Source organism: Dendropsophus ebraccatus, chromosome 9, assembly GCF_027789765.1.
Source record: "Dendropsophus ebraccatus isolate aDenEbr1 chromosome 9, aDenEbr1.pat, whole genome shotgun sequence".
In the NCBI taxonomy this organism is placed as follows: domain Eukaryota; kingdom Metazoa; phylum Chordata; class Amphibia; order Anura; family Hylidae; genus Dendropsophus; species Dendropsophus ebraccatus.
Genome location: NC_091462.1, coordinates 93,506,759 through 93,519,429, shown reverse-complemented (window position 1 = coordinate 93,519,429; position 12,671 = coordinate 93,506,759). Strand labels below are relative to the sequence as shown.

The 12,671-nt window shown below is 45.6% G+C and overlaps 1 protein-coding gene across 1 annotated transcript in view; it reads left to right on the top strand.

Moving 5' to 3' along the window:
• Positions 1 to 11,473: 11,473 nt before the first annotated feature.
• The window catches only part of C9H7orf50 (chromosome 9 C7orf50 homolog), a 225,749-nt gene continuing 224,551 nt past the window's right edge, over positions 11,474 to 12,671 (top strand). The window contains exon 1 of the mRNA XM_069983880.1: positions 11,474 to 11,511. Within this exon, the coding sequence (XP_069839981.1) occupies positions 11,499 to 11,511 (13 nt within the window). The 5' untranslated portion in view covers positions 11,474 to 11,498. The remainder of the gene's footprint in view (positions 11,512 to 12,671) is intronic.

Genomic DNA, 12,671 nt, shown 5'->3' with positions numbered 1-12,671 from the left:
CGCTACCTTTTGAGGACTGTGCAACTCTTAAAGACCCTATGGACAAACGTGCAGAGATTTATTTAAAGAAGGACTGGGAAGCATCCACTGCCTTGTTTAAACCTCTAGTGGCAGCAACCTCAGTCTCTAGATCTCTAGGGGTATGGATGTCTGAACTTAAAGACATGATTAGTAAGGGGACTCCTGCGGAGGAGCTCCTCAAACCCTTTGAGACCTTAGAGAATGCTGTCTCATTTATATCAGATGCTTCAGCGGATGCTCTTAGACTCTCCGCTCGTTCAGCAGCACTTTCAAACTCTGCGCGCAGATCCATGTGGCTTAAAGAATGGAAGGGGGACGTCACCTCTAAATCTAAATTATGTGGAGTCCCTTGTGAAGGCAACCTGCTTTTCGGTCCAGCCTTAGATAGCATTCTGGAGAAGGCTTCGGATAGAAAAAAGGGGTTCCCTCTGATCCCGCAGCAATCTAGCCGTCCTTTTAGGGGAAAAGGTAGGAACACACATAGAGCCCCTAACACGAATAATAATCCTAATACAAATAGGAAGGAATGGAGGCCCACCAAGAAATCCAAGGGGTTCCTCTTTAAGGGTTCTGACAATACCAAAAAACCTGCTCAATGACGCCAGGTCCCTGTGGGAGGTCGCCTTTCTCTTTTTTGGTCACAGTGGTGTGGTATTTTCAATAGTTCCTTTGTATTGGATACAATAAAGCACGGTTTAAAGATTTCTTTTGTGTCCTCCCCAGGGGAAAGATTCGTCATTACGGATTTATCATCCGATCCCATAAAGCAGACAGCACTTTCTACGGAAGTACAGTCCTTACTCAGGAAGAAGGTTTTGGTTCCCGTTCCGGAGACAGAGTGTGGTGAGGGTTTTTACTCTACTCTGTTTTTGGTAAGGAAACCCAATGGTTCTTTTAGAACCATTATCAATCTTAAACCTCTTAACAGGGTTTTAGCCTACGAAAGGTTTAAAATGGAGTCAGTTTCTTCAGCCATTTTGAATCTTTCACAGGATTGTTTTATGGCCACCTTAGATTTAAGGGATGCATACTATCACGTCCCCATCCACCAGGACCATCAAAGATTCCTGAGGGTAGCAGTCAAACTTAACGATTCAGTTTGTCATTTCCAGTACCAGGCCTTACCTTTTGGCATTTCACAGGCACCTAGAGTTTTCACTAAAGTGATGTCAGAGGTTATGGCACATATCAGAGAGAAGGATATAATTATCATTCCTTATTTGGATGATTTTTTACTGGTCGGCGACTCAGTAATCTCTCTTCAGAGCCAGATCAAAATAGTAGAAGACATCCTGTCTAAATTAGGTTGGGAGATTAACGAGGAAAAATCCAATAAGATCCCCTCTCAATCTTGTCAGTTCCTGGGAATATGTCTGGATTCGAGAGCTAAGAGATCCTTCTTACCAGATAACAAGATTTCAAATATTCTTTCCAGAACACAGGAGCTTTTTGATAATCCCATTACTACATTTAGGAAGGCTATGTCGGTGTTGGGTCTATTTACTTCCTGCATTCCAGCGGTTCCCTGGGCACAGTACCACTCTAGGGGGTTACAATCACAGATTCTTGGTGAGTGGGACGGTGCCTCTGAGTCTCTTGATTCTTGTTTCACTCTATCTCCACAGACTCTCAGATCTTTCTATTGGTGGAAGGAAAGGGAGCATCTATCCAAGGGACTTCCTTGGATTCTGGACAACATTTTGACCATCACCACAGATGCCAGTCCCAGGGGGTGGGGGAGCCCATACAGACACACAAGTATTTCAGGGCCTGTGGTCCCCAGAGGAGGCCAGGGACCCACAAAACGTGAGAGAAATGAGAGCAATATTCTTCTCCTTGTCCCAGGCTCTTCCGTTAATAAAAGATAGAAACGTGAGAATACTAACAGACAACAGATCGGCAGTGCCGTACATCAACCACCAAGGAGGCACAAGATCAGTACAACTTATGAGAGTTGCCCACTTCATGTTCAGGCTAGTACAGTCACATTGTCTGTCCCTCTCGGCACTTCACCTGAAGGGGGTAGACAATGTGAAGGCAGATTTTCTAAGCAGACACTCCCTAAACCAGGGGGATTGGGAGCTTTGCCAGGAGGTATTTCTACAGATATGCAGAATGTGGGGATCACCGGAGATAGACCTCTTCGCATCGCGGAAGAACAGAAAGACCCAAGAGTTCTTTTCCCTATGTCCTGCAGACAAGCCCAGGGCTCTGGATGCACTAGCCCAGCCTTGGGACAGAGGCCTACTGTACGCATTCCCACCCATCAGACTAATCCTGAGAGTAGTCAGAAAGATCAGGCAGGACAGGGCCCACATAATTCTAATAGCGCCCTTTTGGCCAAGAAGGGTGTGGTTTACTTGGCTCAGGAAGATGTCTCTGACAGACCCATGGATTCTTCCGGACAAGGCAGATCTCCTCGCCCAGGGCCCAGTATTTCACCCTCAGGTTCAAAACCTTCACCTGACGGCATGGCTGTTGAGAGGCAATTGTTGATAGACAGAGGCCTTTCATCCGAAGTAATCACCACGTTGCTAGCCAGTAGAAAGAAAGTTACCTCTACTATATATCTACGTACATGGATAGCATTTTGTAAATTTGTAAATAAACCTGTTTATGTCCTAGCTCCTCCTGAGATTCCTTTAATCTTACAATTCTTACAAGAGGGTCTAAACAAGCACCTCAGGCCTAGCACCATCAAGGTACAGATCTCCGCCCTCAGTGCACTCTATGACTATAAACTAGCTGAACATCAGTGGATTAAAAGATTTGTAAAGGCAACCTCCAGATTGTGTCCCACGATCAGGTCTAGGGTTCCGCCTTGGGATCTGAACCTTGTCTTGAACGGACTTACCGCTAATCCCTTTGAGCCTTTAGCAGACTGCAGTATTAAATTCCTGTCTTATAAACTGGCTTTTCTATTGGCAATAACGTCAGCCCGTAGAGTAAGTGAAATTAGAGCCTTCTCTATACAGACTCCTTACATGACCATTAGAGAGGACCGAGTCGTATTATCTCCTGACCCAGCCTTTCTTCCAAAAGTGGTTACGGACTTCCACAGATCTCAGGAGGTGATACTACCATCATTTTACAACACACCAGCTAACGATCAAGAATTAAGTTTGCATAGTCTGGATGTTAGAAGAGTTATCTTACATTATCTAAAGGTCACAGAAAGTTGGAGATTATGTAACAGCTTGCTTATATCCTTTCAGGGTAAGACCAAGGGCAAGTCGGCTTCCACACAGACAATAGCCAGATGGGTTAAACAGGCAGTTGGAGAATGCTATAGAGTCAAGAACATGACACCACCAGTTGGATTCGGGGCACATTCCACTAGAGCTGTGGCAACTTCGTGGGCTGAGAGGGCAGCGGTTTCCATTGATCAGATCTGCAGGGCAGCCACATGGAGTACTCCACATACATTTTTTAGACACTACAGGTTACAACTATCTTCCACCGAAGACTTAACATTTGGACGTAGTGTTTTGCAGGCAGTGGTCCCTCCCTAGGCGGTTATATTCCTATTCTACTCTCCAGGGGTGCCGTCATAGGGCGAAAAGAGAAAATTCAAAATTACTAACCTGGTAATTTCTTTTCTTTGAGCCCATGACGGCACCCCGCCTAAATCCCACCCAAAAAAAAAAAAAAAAGAAAGAAAAAGGGATAATAATAGTAGTGATAATTTTATTACATAGATATAGAAAAAGTAAACTTCTTTATAAACACAAAAAAAAAAAAAAAAAAAAAAAAGATTTTTTTGTATATATTTTTCTTTTTGTGTGTCTTGTGAGCTTCGCTCCTAGGTCCTTGGTAAAGACTGGCGATGGAGGGGAGTTTACTTCTTTATATGATCCAGGGATTTCCTGTATCCTGTTTCCTGTCCTATGGGAGTAGGAGGTGGTCCTCTCCAGGGGTGCCGTCATGGGCTCAAAGAAAAGAAATTACCAGGTTAGTAATTTTGAATTTTCTGGATTTGATGCGACCAAAAATGCACAATTTTGCACTTTGGGATTTTTTTTTTTTTTTGCACTAACGCAATTTACCGTGTGAGATTAGGAATGTGATTTAATAGTTTGGGCAATTACGCACGTGGCGATACCAAATGTTAATTTATAACCTGGGAAAAGGGGGGTGATTCTGACTTATTAGGGGAGGGGGCTTTTTATTGACAACACTTTTTTTTTTTTTTTTTTTTTTTTTTACACACACTTACTAGAAGTCTCCCTGGGGGACTTCTAGTATAAGTGCACTGATCTCTCATAGATCTCTGCCGCATAGATATGCTGCAGAGATCCATGAGATCGGCACTCGTTTACTTCCGGCTGCTGCAGCCGGAAGTAAACGAGTGCCGAGCCGAGGACTGCGCCATCTTGGAGTGGTCCCCGGCCGACTTTAGACAAGGAGATTGCTCCTCCAGGATAACGTCCTGGGGGAGCAAACTCCGCCACTAGACAACAGGGATAAGCTGAATCTGGTAAGCGGATGCAGCTGTCATGTTTGACAGCTGCATCTGATTACTGTATTAGCAGGCACGGCGATCGGACCGTGCCCGCTAATACCTGCGGTCTAGGGCTACAAGCGGCACCCGGGGCCGCTGCGGTTCAGAGCTGGGTTGCCATGCGGCCCCGCTCGGAACGCACATACCGGCAAGGCAAAATCTAAACTCCTTTTAAAGTGTCAACTAATGGGCAGATTAGCCTTAAAGGAATCTAACCTGCTGATGGCTTCCTATAGGGTACAGGGCTAGTTTCTTACCTTTGTCTGCCATTTCCAGAATATTCAGTTTAGTCCTAATGCAAATAGGTTTTGGCACACTGGGGGCCAGAATACTGCCCCTGCTAACATTAGGTGGATCCACCCCAGTGCACCAAAACCTAACTGTGCTATTTGCAAAAGGATTGACCTCAGAATTTCTCAGCGATGTTACAAAGGATGAATGTAAGAAACTTGCCCTAATCACAGCATCCTATAGGGAGCAATCAGGTTATGGGATTCATGTGGCAATCCTTTATTTTTACTTCATCCACTTGTTGGCGATGCCTCTTGGACCACTTGTAACCTCCTCCACCCTTTATCAGCCACTCTGTATCACCAATTGTACAGGTGCTGTGGAACAATGTGCATGTGACATCCTGCTCCTTGGCACGTGCACAGAGTTGAGTTAGTGCTAAGAGTATAGTGGTGGCTACAAGAGGTATTCCTGTCAGTACATAGGCTAACTTTGTGGCCTAGGGGGAATGCCTTGTGGGTTAAAGGTGTACTCCACTTTTTTTTTTTTTGCTATAGTGTTGGTGATACCCAAGCAAGAATAGCATATGCTCTCACCCCTCCCCAGGGGTGATCCTACAGCATCTTCAGGTTCCCCATTGAATGCTCCGGCTTCTAGTTCAGAGACTTGTGACAACAGTGTCAGCCCCCTCGCCCAGTCACTTGCTGCAGTGCTTGTCCTGCTTCAGTTAGTGACTGACTATGCCCAAGATCATCTTGGAAGTAGCCGTGCAGAGGAACCAATAATACCACCAGATCACCCCTGTAGCGTAGTTGGGTGAGATTAGAATGTGTTTCTAGCCAGCAAGTCCTAAAAACATAAATGGTCCTAAGCTGAAGCCATATCTTCTAGGGCTGCATCCAACTTCTCCAGCCACCGGGAGTTGAATGCAAGGCCTGCAGGATCAAGTGAACTGAAACCTTCAAACTAGCTGCCATATACAAGCCTTCAAGGGATTGTTAGTAGGCCCAATATTCCACTAACTTTATCTACTTTACAATTTAACCCTATAGTCAATAGGACAAAATGTCAGTCTTCAGTCAGACTGATTCTAAACTGTTCTCACATTACTGCATGTCATGGAGGCTATTGTTCTGTCCAGCGATCACATAGGAATCGTGGGGTCTTCACCATGTGCTAGTGTCTGCTGTACAGCACACTTGTATGGGTCCTGAGCAGCCCATCCTCTGTCTCCTATGATGGCTTCCATTACTGCCAGCTAGGTTGTCACATTGCGGTGCATTGTATAGTAGCCTTTGCACAGCCTCACATGCATTACAACCCCCACCATGCAAACCTCTAATGCTGCATAGTGAGGGTTGTAATCAATGTGAAGATGTCTAATAACTCCATGACTAATGCAGGCAGCCTCACATGGACTATCCCCTCACAATGATGCCATTTGTGCATGGTGGGGGTTGTAATTAGGGAATCGCTTCGTCTATCTGTATTCTGCTCATCGGGCTTTGAAGTTTGCTCTGCTTCCTGGTGCTGGAATAAAACTGGATTCAGTCCTGGGAAACTGGGAGAAGTTTCCCAGGACTGGATCCATCTTTTCCCAGCACGTGGGGAGGAGCGGTAGGAAGCAGAGCAAACTTCAAAGAGCGGAATACAGATAGAAACCAAGCCATTTGCTTCCTACTATAATATCCGCTCATCACTAGTTGTGATCCAAGTGAGGCTGACAAAGTGCTGAGTGCTAGCTGTATATTACTGACATAACACTGATGCTACAAAATAATGTATTTTTAAACTTACACAAGAAAACCTAGTGCTATAAACTGGGTATAGCTGTGCGTATACTCATCTACACAACAACTACTATAACTGGAGAAAGTGTCAAATGAATAGCTGCTGCTGCTGGGAACATACCTGGTTTTCTTTTCATGAAATGTCAAGAGAGGTAGGGCTGGGCGACATTGGCCTAAATCAATATCACGTCCTATCGTATATGTAGCTGCGGTAACGATAATTGGATGATAACTAGGATATGCCCCTTTGTAAGCCACACCCACTTGGGGTGTGGCTTACAAAGGGACACTTGCCAACTCAATGAGCAGCATCCCAAGACCTTTCCCATAGTCACCCGGTGGTTTTGAAGTCCTTCACCAGAAATACAGTTTCTATGCGGAGCATTTACTGACTGCACTGTCACAGCTCCCCAATTCTTGCTTGGTTCTACCTCATTATATATCACACTATGTAAGCACATTTCACATTGGCTGCTACTTTCTATGTTCGGTCACTTCCCACAGATTAGAGAGAAATTCAAACACGCTCAGATTTCCCCGAACATACGTGACTGAGGACGTTGTACACAGAGCAGTGCTGTTTCTGGAAGAAAGCAGCTTTGTTTTTCTAATCTTACATAACTTCTGTAAAGGTCCTACATTATCATTACTCTCTGGGGGTAGCCATCTTGCCTGAGCTGTTTTTAAACAGTATTCACTGACACAGACAACAAGGGACAGGGCCGGACATGAGTAGGGGAAACATTAGTGGACATGCTTCGTGACCTTTGAAGAGGTCATTCCATTAGGAGGGTGAGGCTGGAATGAACCAAGCTCAGTCATGAGAGAATTTACGCTCACATCACGTAGCTGCACATCAGCCTTACTGAATCTCACAGCATTGGCACAGTTACTTGTCTCTATTGGATGCCTGATGGCAGTCCCATACAAATGAATGGGGAAAGACACTCACAGTCCACATTAGGGATGCACGATGCACCGAAAAATCGATACTACTATCGATTTTCGGGGCAAAAAAAACGGTTCGGTACCAGGATTTCCTGGTATCGATACTTTGTTAAACTACAAAATAGCGTAGTTTAACAGAGTATAGTGCAGAGAACATGACAGGCAGCTACCTGAGCGCCTGTCATGTTCTCTATGTGCCACCACTGCAAACACAGACCTGGGACCCCGATCTTCCGCGCACCATGCTGCTGCTGCCGCCGGCCGTTCCTGCCTCTCACATCGCCGCGGGGTCCTGGGTCAGTATAGCATTACAGAGCAGCGTCGGCGGCAGGAGAGGGAAGAGAGAGGCTGAGAGCTGCACCGTCCGGGGGAGAAGGCTGGAGGTGGGGGAGGCGAGGAGGAGATCTGACAGGAGGTGGGTGGCTGTGAGGTGGGAGCCGTCAGGACACTCCCGGGCCGGCATCAGCAATGTGGGGGGTGAACAAAAGGTCGGCCTGGCTGCAACTGTGAAGGGAAGTGGGAGGGGGCGGTAGCCTGCACATTACTCTGCCGCCCGAATCCAGCTGGAATAGTGCAACTACAACCCCCATCATCCCTGATAGCTGAAGTGTGTTACATGCCTACAGCCCCCATCATCCCTGATAGCTGAAGTGTGTTACATGCCTACAGCCCCCATCATCCCTGATAGCTGAAGTGTGTTACATGCCTACAACCCCCATCATCCCTGATAGCTGAAGTGTGTGTTACATGCCTACAACCCCCATCATCCCTGATAGCTGAAGTGTGTGTTACATGCCTACAACCCCCATCATCCCTGATAGCTGAAGTGTGTGTTACATGCCTACACCCCCCATCATCCCTGATAGCTGAAGTGTGTGTTACATGCCTACAACCCCCATCATCCCTGATAGCTGAAGTGTGTGTTACATGCCTACAACCCCCATCATCCCTGATAGCTGAAGTGTGTGTTACATGCCTACAACCCCCATCATCCCTGATAGCTGAAGTGTGTGTTACATGTATACAACCCCCATCATCCCTGATAGCTGAAGTGTGTGTTACATGCCTACAACCCCCATCATCCCTGATAGCTGAAGTGTGTGTTACATGTATACAACCCCCATCATCCCTGATAGCTGAAGTGTGTGTTACATGTATACAACCCCCATCATCCCTGATAGCTGAAGTGTGTGTTACATGTATACAACCCCCATCATCCCCCTGATAGCTGAAGTGTATCACATGACTACAGTTCCCATCATCCCCCTGATAGCTGAAGTGTTATTGTGTATATTATAAGATTATCACCTTCCTGATGACGTACGGTAAATGGTGCAAGCGGAGAAACCACCAAATTCAGTACCACATAAAAACGTGCTACTAAATAAAACTACAGATTGCCCCATAGCCATGCAGGCTAAAAGATAAAAAAGTGTTAGGAGTAAGAATAGGGCAATTTTTTAAAGAACATTTATTTTAAATTTTAAAGGCAAACTTTAGTTTTAAAATAATATGGTCCGTACGGGCGCATCTCTATTCTTGTGGGTTTTTTTTAAATAAAATTTATTAAGTATCGAATTGGTATCGAGCATTGAAAAAAAAAAAAAGTTGGTATTGGTATCGAACTCAAAATTCTGGTATCGTGACAACACTAGTCAAGTACTGTGGGATTCAGAAAGCCAGACGTGCAGTCGTGGACTCTGACCACCAAGTTAATGGGGCTCCTGGCTCACAGCTTCCAGTAAACACATCCCCCATGTGGCTATTGGACACATCCTGATTGGGGTGAAATATCCGAATGCATAGCAGGTGTTCCCAATATGTCCTCTCAGCAGCACAATAATAGGGCAGAGCTATCCCCATTACTAATATGCTGCTGAAAGGATGGAAAGAAAAAATCCGGAATTCTCCAAAGTGCTGCTTTATTCCTGCTCATAGGGAGAAAGATACAACCGTATAGCACAAAGGCCACCATGTGTGACTACAGTGCAGCCACAGCACAGACCCCCCCCCCCCCCCCCCCCCCCCCCCCCCCCCGTCTCCATAGTCCGATGCCAGGGATCACACAGGGGCCACACTGCTACAGATGAGAGATATTAGGGCTGTATGGATGGAGATTGGAACGTTCCCCATATCCTGCTTCAACCTGGTGCAGATCGGATACATGAAATACATTAGATAACGGACGGCCCTGACAGACTGTCCTGTCGAGAAGGTTTATGGTCTCTGTGGCTGGAACCCATTGCTGCTCCACAGCTGCAGGACCGGCCTCAAGGATCCCCTAGTATACAGAGAACACAGTGACGTTTGGTTACATTGTAATCCTTGCTGGTGGTGAGTTTATAAGCCGATCACTAGTGATCTCCCCAGGGTGCTGAGCCCTGTATCCCAGCAGTCAGATGGAGACCATTAGGATCCATGCCCACCAGGAATCACTCACGTTACACCTTCATCAGTAACTTTCATTTGTTTTTATTGTTTTCCTCCCTCTTCTCTATCTCTCCCAGCAGTTCAGATACAGGTCTGTATAGGATTTCATCAATCTCGGTTTCTTCCCTTAAAGCCGCCCAGAGCAGCACCCCTGTGAAGACCAAGCTGACCGGCAGCACCTTCCACCACGGCCGCTGGTAGTCACTGCCAAAGGACTGGGCCACCGTCCAGCGCCGGTGGCTGCCTTTACTGGTAGAGAACTTCAGAGGCTTTTGGTCTTCCGCCTCTTCTGTATAATCCGGATGTCCTTTCAGGTGGAGCGCTCGAGCGCTGTACAGTGCTGGCTGCAAAACCCTGAAATATACAAGAAAGAACTCACTACGGGTGTATAAGGGTTCTTATAGCATATTAATGGAAAATTAAAGGGCATACGACAGCTGTAACCCCCCCCCCCAAACTCATCCAAGAACAGGCTGTCTGTACATCCAGGTTGTGTAGTATACATGGGGGACATGTCCCAAGTGGTGCCCACTAACGTGGCGTCCCTTACCCTGAAGGAGATAGGAGGCGATCTATGACATGTCTGTCTGCAGGGAAAGGGCGTCTCCCGGTTTTATATAACCGCTGTATAATGAAGAGTTAGGTAAGGTTCACACCTGCGTTCGACCCTCTGGATGACAGAGAAAGGAAACCTAGTGGATATGTCCGCGTCCCCATTTATTTCAATAGGTTTTTATTGGACTGACATAAAATTTGTTCCCGTACCATTTTTGTTTTTTGTCCATGCATAATGTCTCAAACAGAAAGTGCACCTTTTTTTTTTACAATATGAACGTTTTTTTTTTTGTTTTTTTCACTGAGCATGTGCAGAACAGGTAAAAAACCAGGAAGGAAAATAAACTCATATACTGACAGATGCCAAATAATGCAAAAGGATGGAAAAAAGCCAAAATGCAAACCACTAACGACAGGTAGTTCCCACCGGTCCGCTCATTGGGTTGTGCTTCTCCGTTCATTTAATATAGACGGATCCGTTCATATACGAGAAAATGCTGATGTAAACGTGGCCTTATACAAGTGTTACATAAGCTTCACATCACAATCCTTTCCCTTTTTCAAGATCTCTGCTTGTTGTCAGTGCATAAAGTATACTTATACACCAGAGGCTGAAAACCAAAGTCACAGCGGCCCACAGGAGGAAGCAGCCGTCACACTGATAGACCTAGAGATATAGTGCAGGTGTGTGTATTATATATATATATATATACATATATACATACACTCTATGAAGGAGATTTATCAAACTGGTGTAAAGTGAAACTGGCTCAGTTGCCCCTAGCAACCAATCAGATTCCACCTTTCATTCCTCACAGACTCTTTGGAAAATGAAAGGTGGAATCTGATTGGTTGCTAGGGGCAACTGAGCCAGTTTCACTTTACACCATGTTTGATACATTCCCCCCTATATCTATATACACGCCGGTCTGACCGCTGCTTTTACAGCAGAGTGGTGGTCGGTAACAAACAATGAGCTGTCAACAAAAGGAGACAAGTTTGCTACAAAAATATCTGACCTGATGATCCCTACAAGTAAGACTATATTAGATGAGATGAGAATATCCCTATAAAAAGTGTCGGAAACCTTTTAGATGATATTTTCTGATGCCTTCCATAGCTTTGCTGGGATATGTAGTCCCATATCAGTGGCAGAAAGCTAAGCTGCATTATAATTTATTTATATATGTACATACACACACACACACACACACACACACACACACACTGATGATAGAGAGCAGGGAGGACAATACAGAGTGTCACATGTAACCTCTCTATAACAGTGTCTGCTGCCGTACAGCCCCCATATGCCAGCTGCCTGTGCCCTAGACGGGTGACAGTCACGCCTCCCTCCGTTACCTGCGGGCAGTCACATGACACAAGCCCCGGTACATTGTGCCGGCTCCTCAGCGCTGATGGACACAGGTTACAGCCTCATCTCCCAGACACACAAGCTGCCGGCCTCCCCACACATGCTCTGAAGGTCGCCGGAAGCGGAAGTGACGTATATCAGGAGGATGACCAATTAGGGCAGCAAGGCGCCATGTTAAGTTCGGGCAAAACTATCTATCCATTAAAGGGAGTATGTAGAGATGAGCGAACCTCAGTACAGGGATATGTACACTAACTAGATGTCTGGCATAAAAGGGAAAGAGACTACCGTGACTACAGCTTCTGCTGCCATAGGTGATTACATACCAGGTTGTCTGGCGGGATCTATGCACCTCCTAATGCTGCTAGCGGCCTCTAGTGGTGGCAAGGAGAAAAACGGAAGCTAGACGTTATATATTCCCTGCATAGCCTGTGCTGACCACTAGAGGGAGACATTACACAAACTTTTGGATATATACATTGGAAGTAATAGAATATGTACAAGTTGCCTTATAACTTTTTCTTTTGTGTTTTTATTTTATTTATGTGAAAAACTGTTGCTCCTATTTTATTGAAATGAATGTGTCATTCAGCTGGGGTCTGACTGCTGATTGCTGATCCCAACTGATTGCAAGAACTCCCATTGTGTGTGTCATGGTCATTTTTGTGTGTGTCCCCTGCTCCATTCACTAGTGTGGGATTTAGCAATCTCCATCAGACCCTTAAAGAGGTAGTTCATCCAAAAAAATTATTTCAAATCTACTGGTTCTGTAAGGTGCCAGAGATTTGTAATTCACTTCTATAAAGAAAAAAAAAATCTC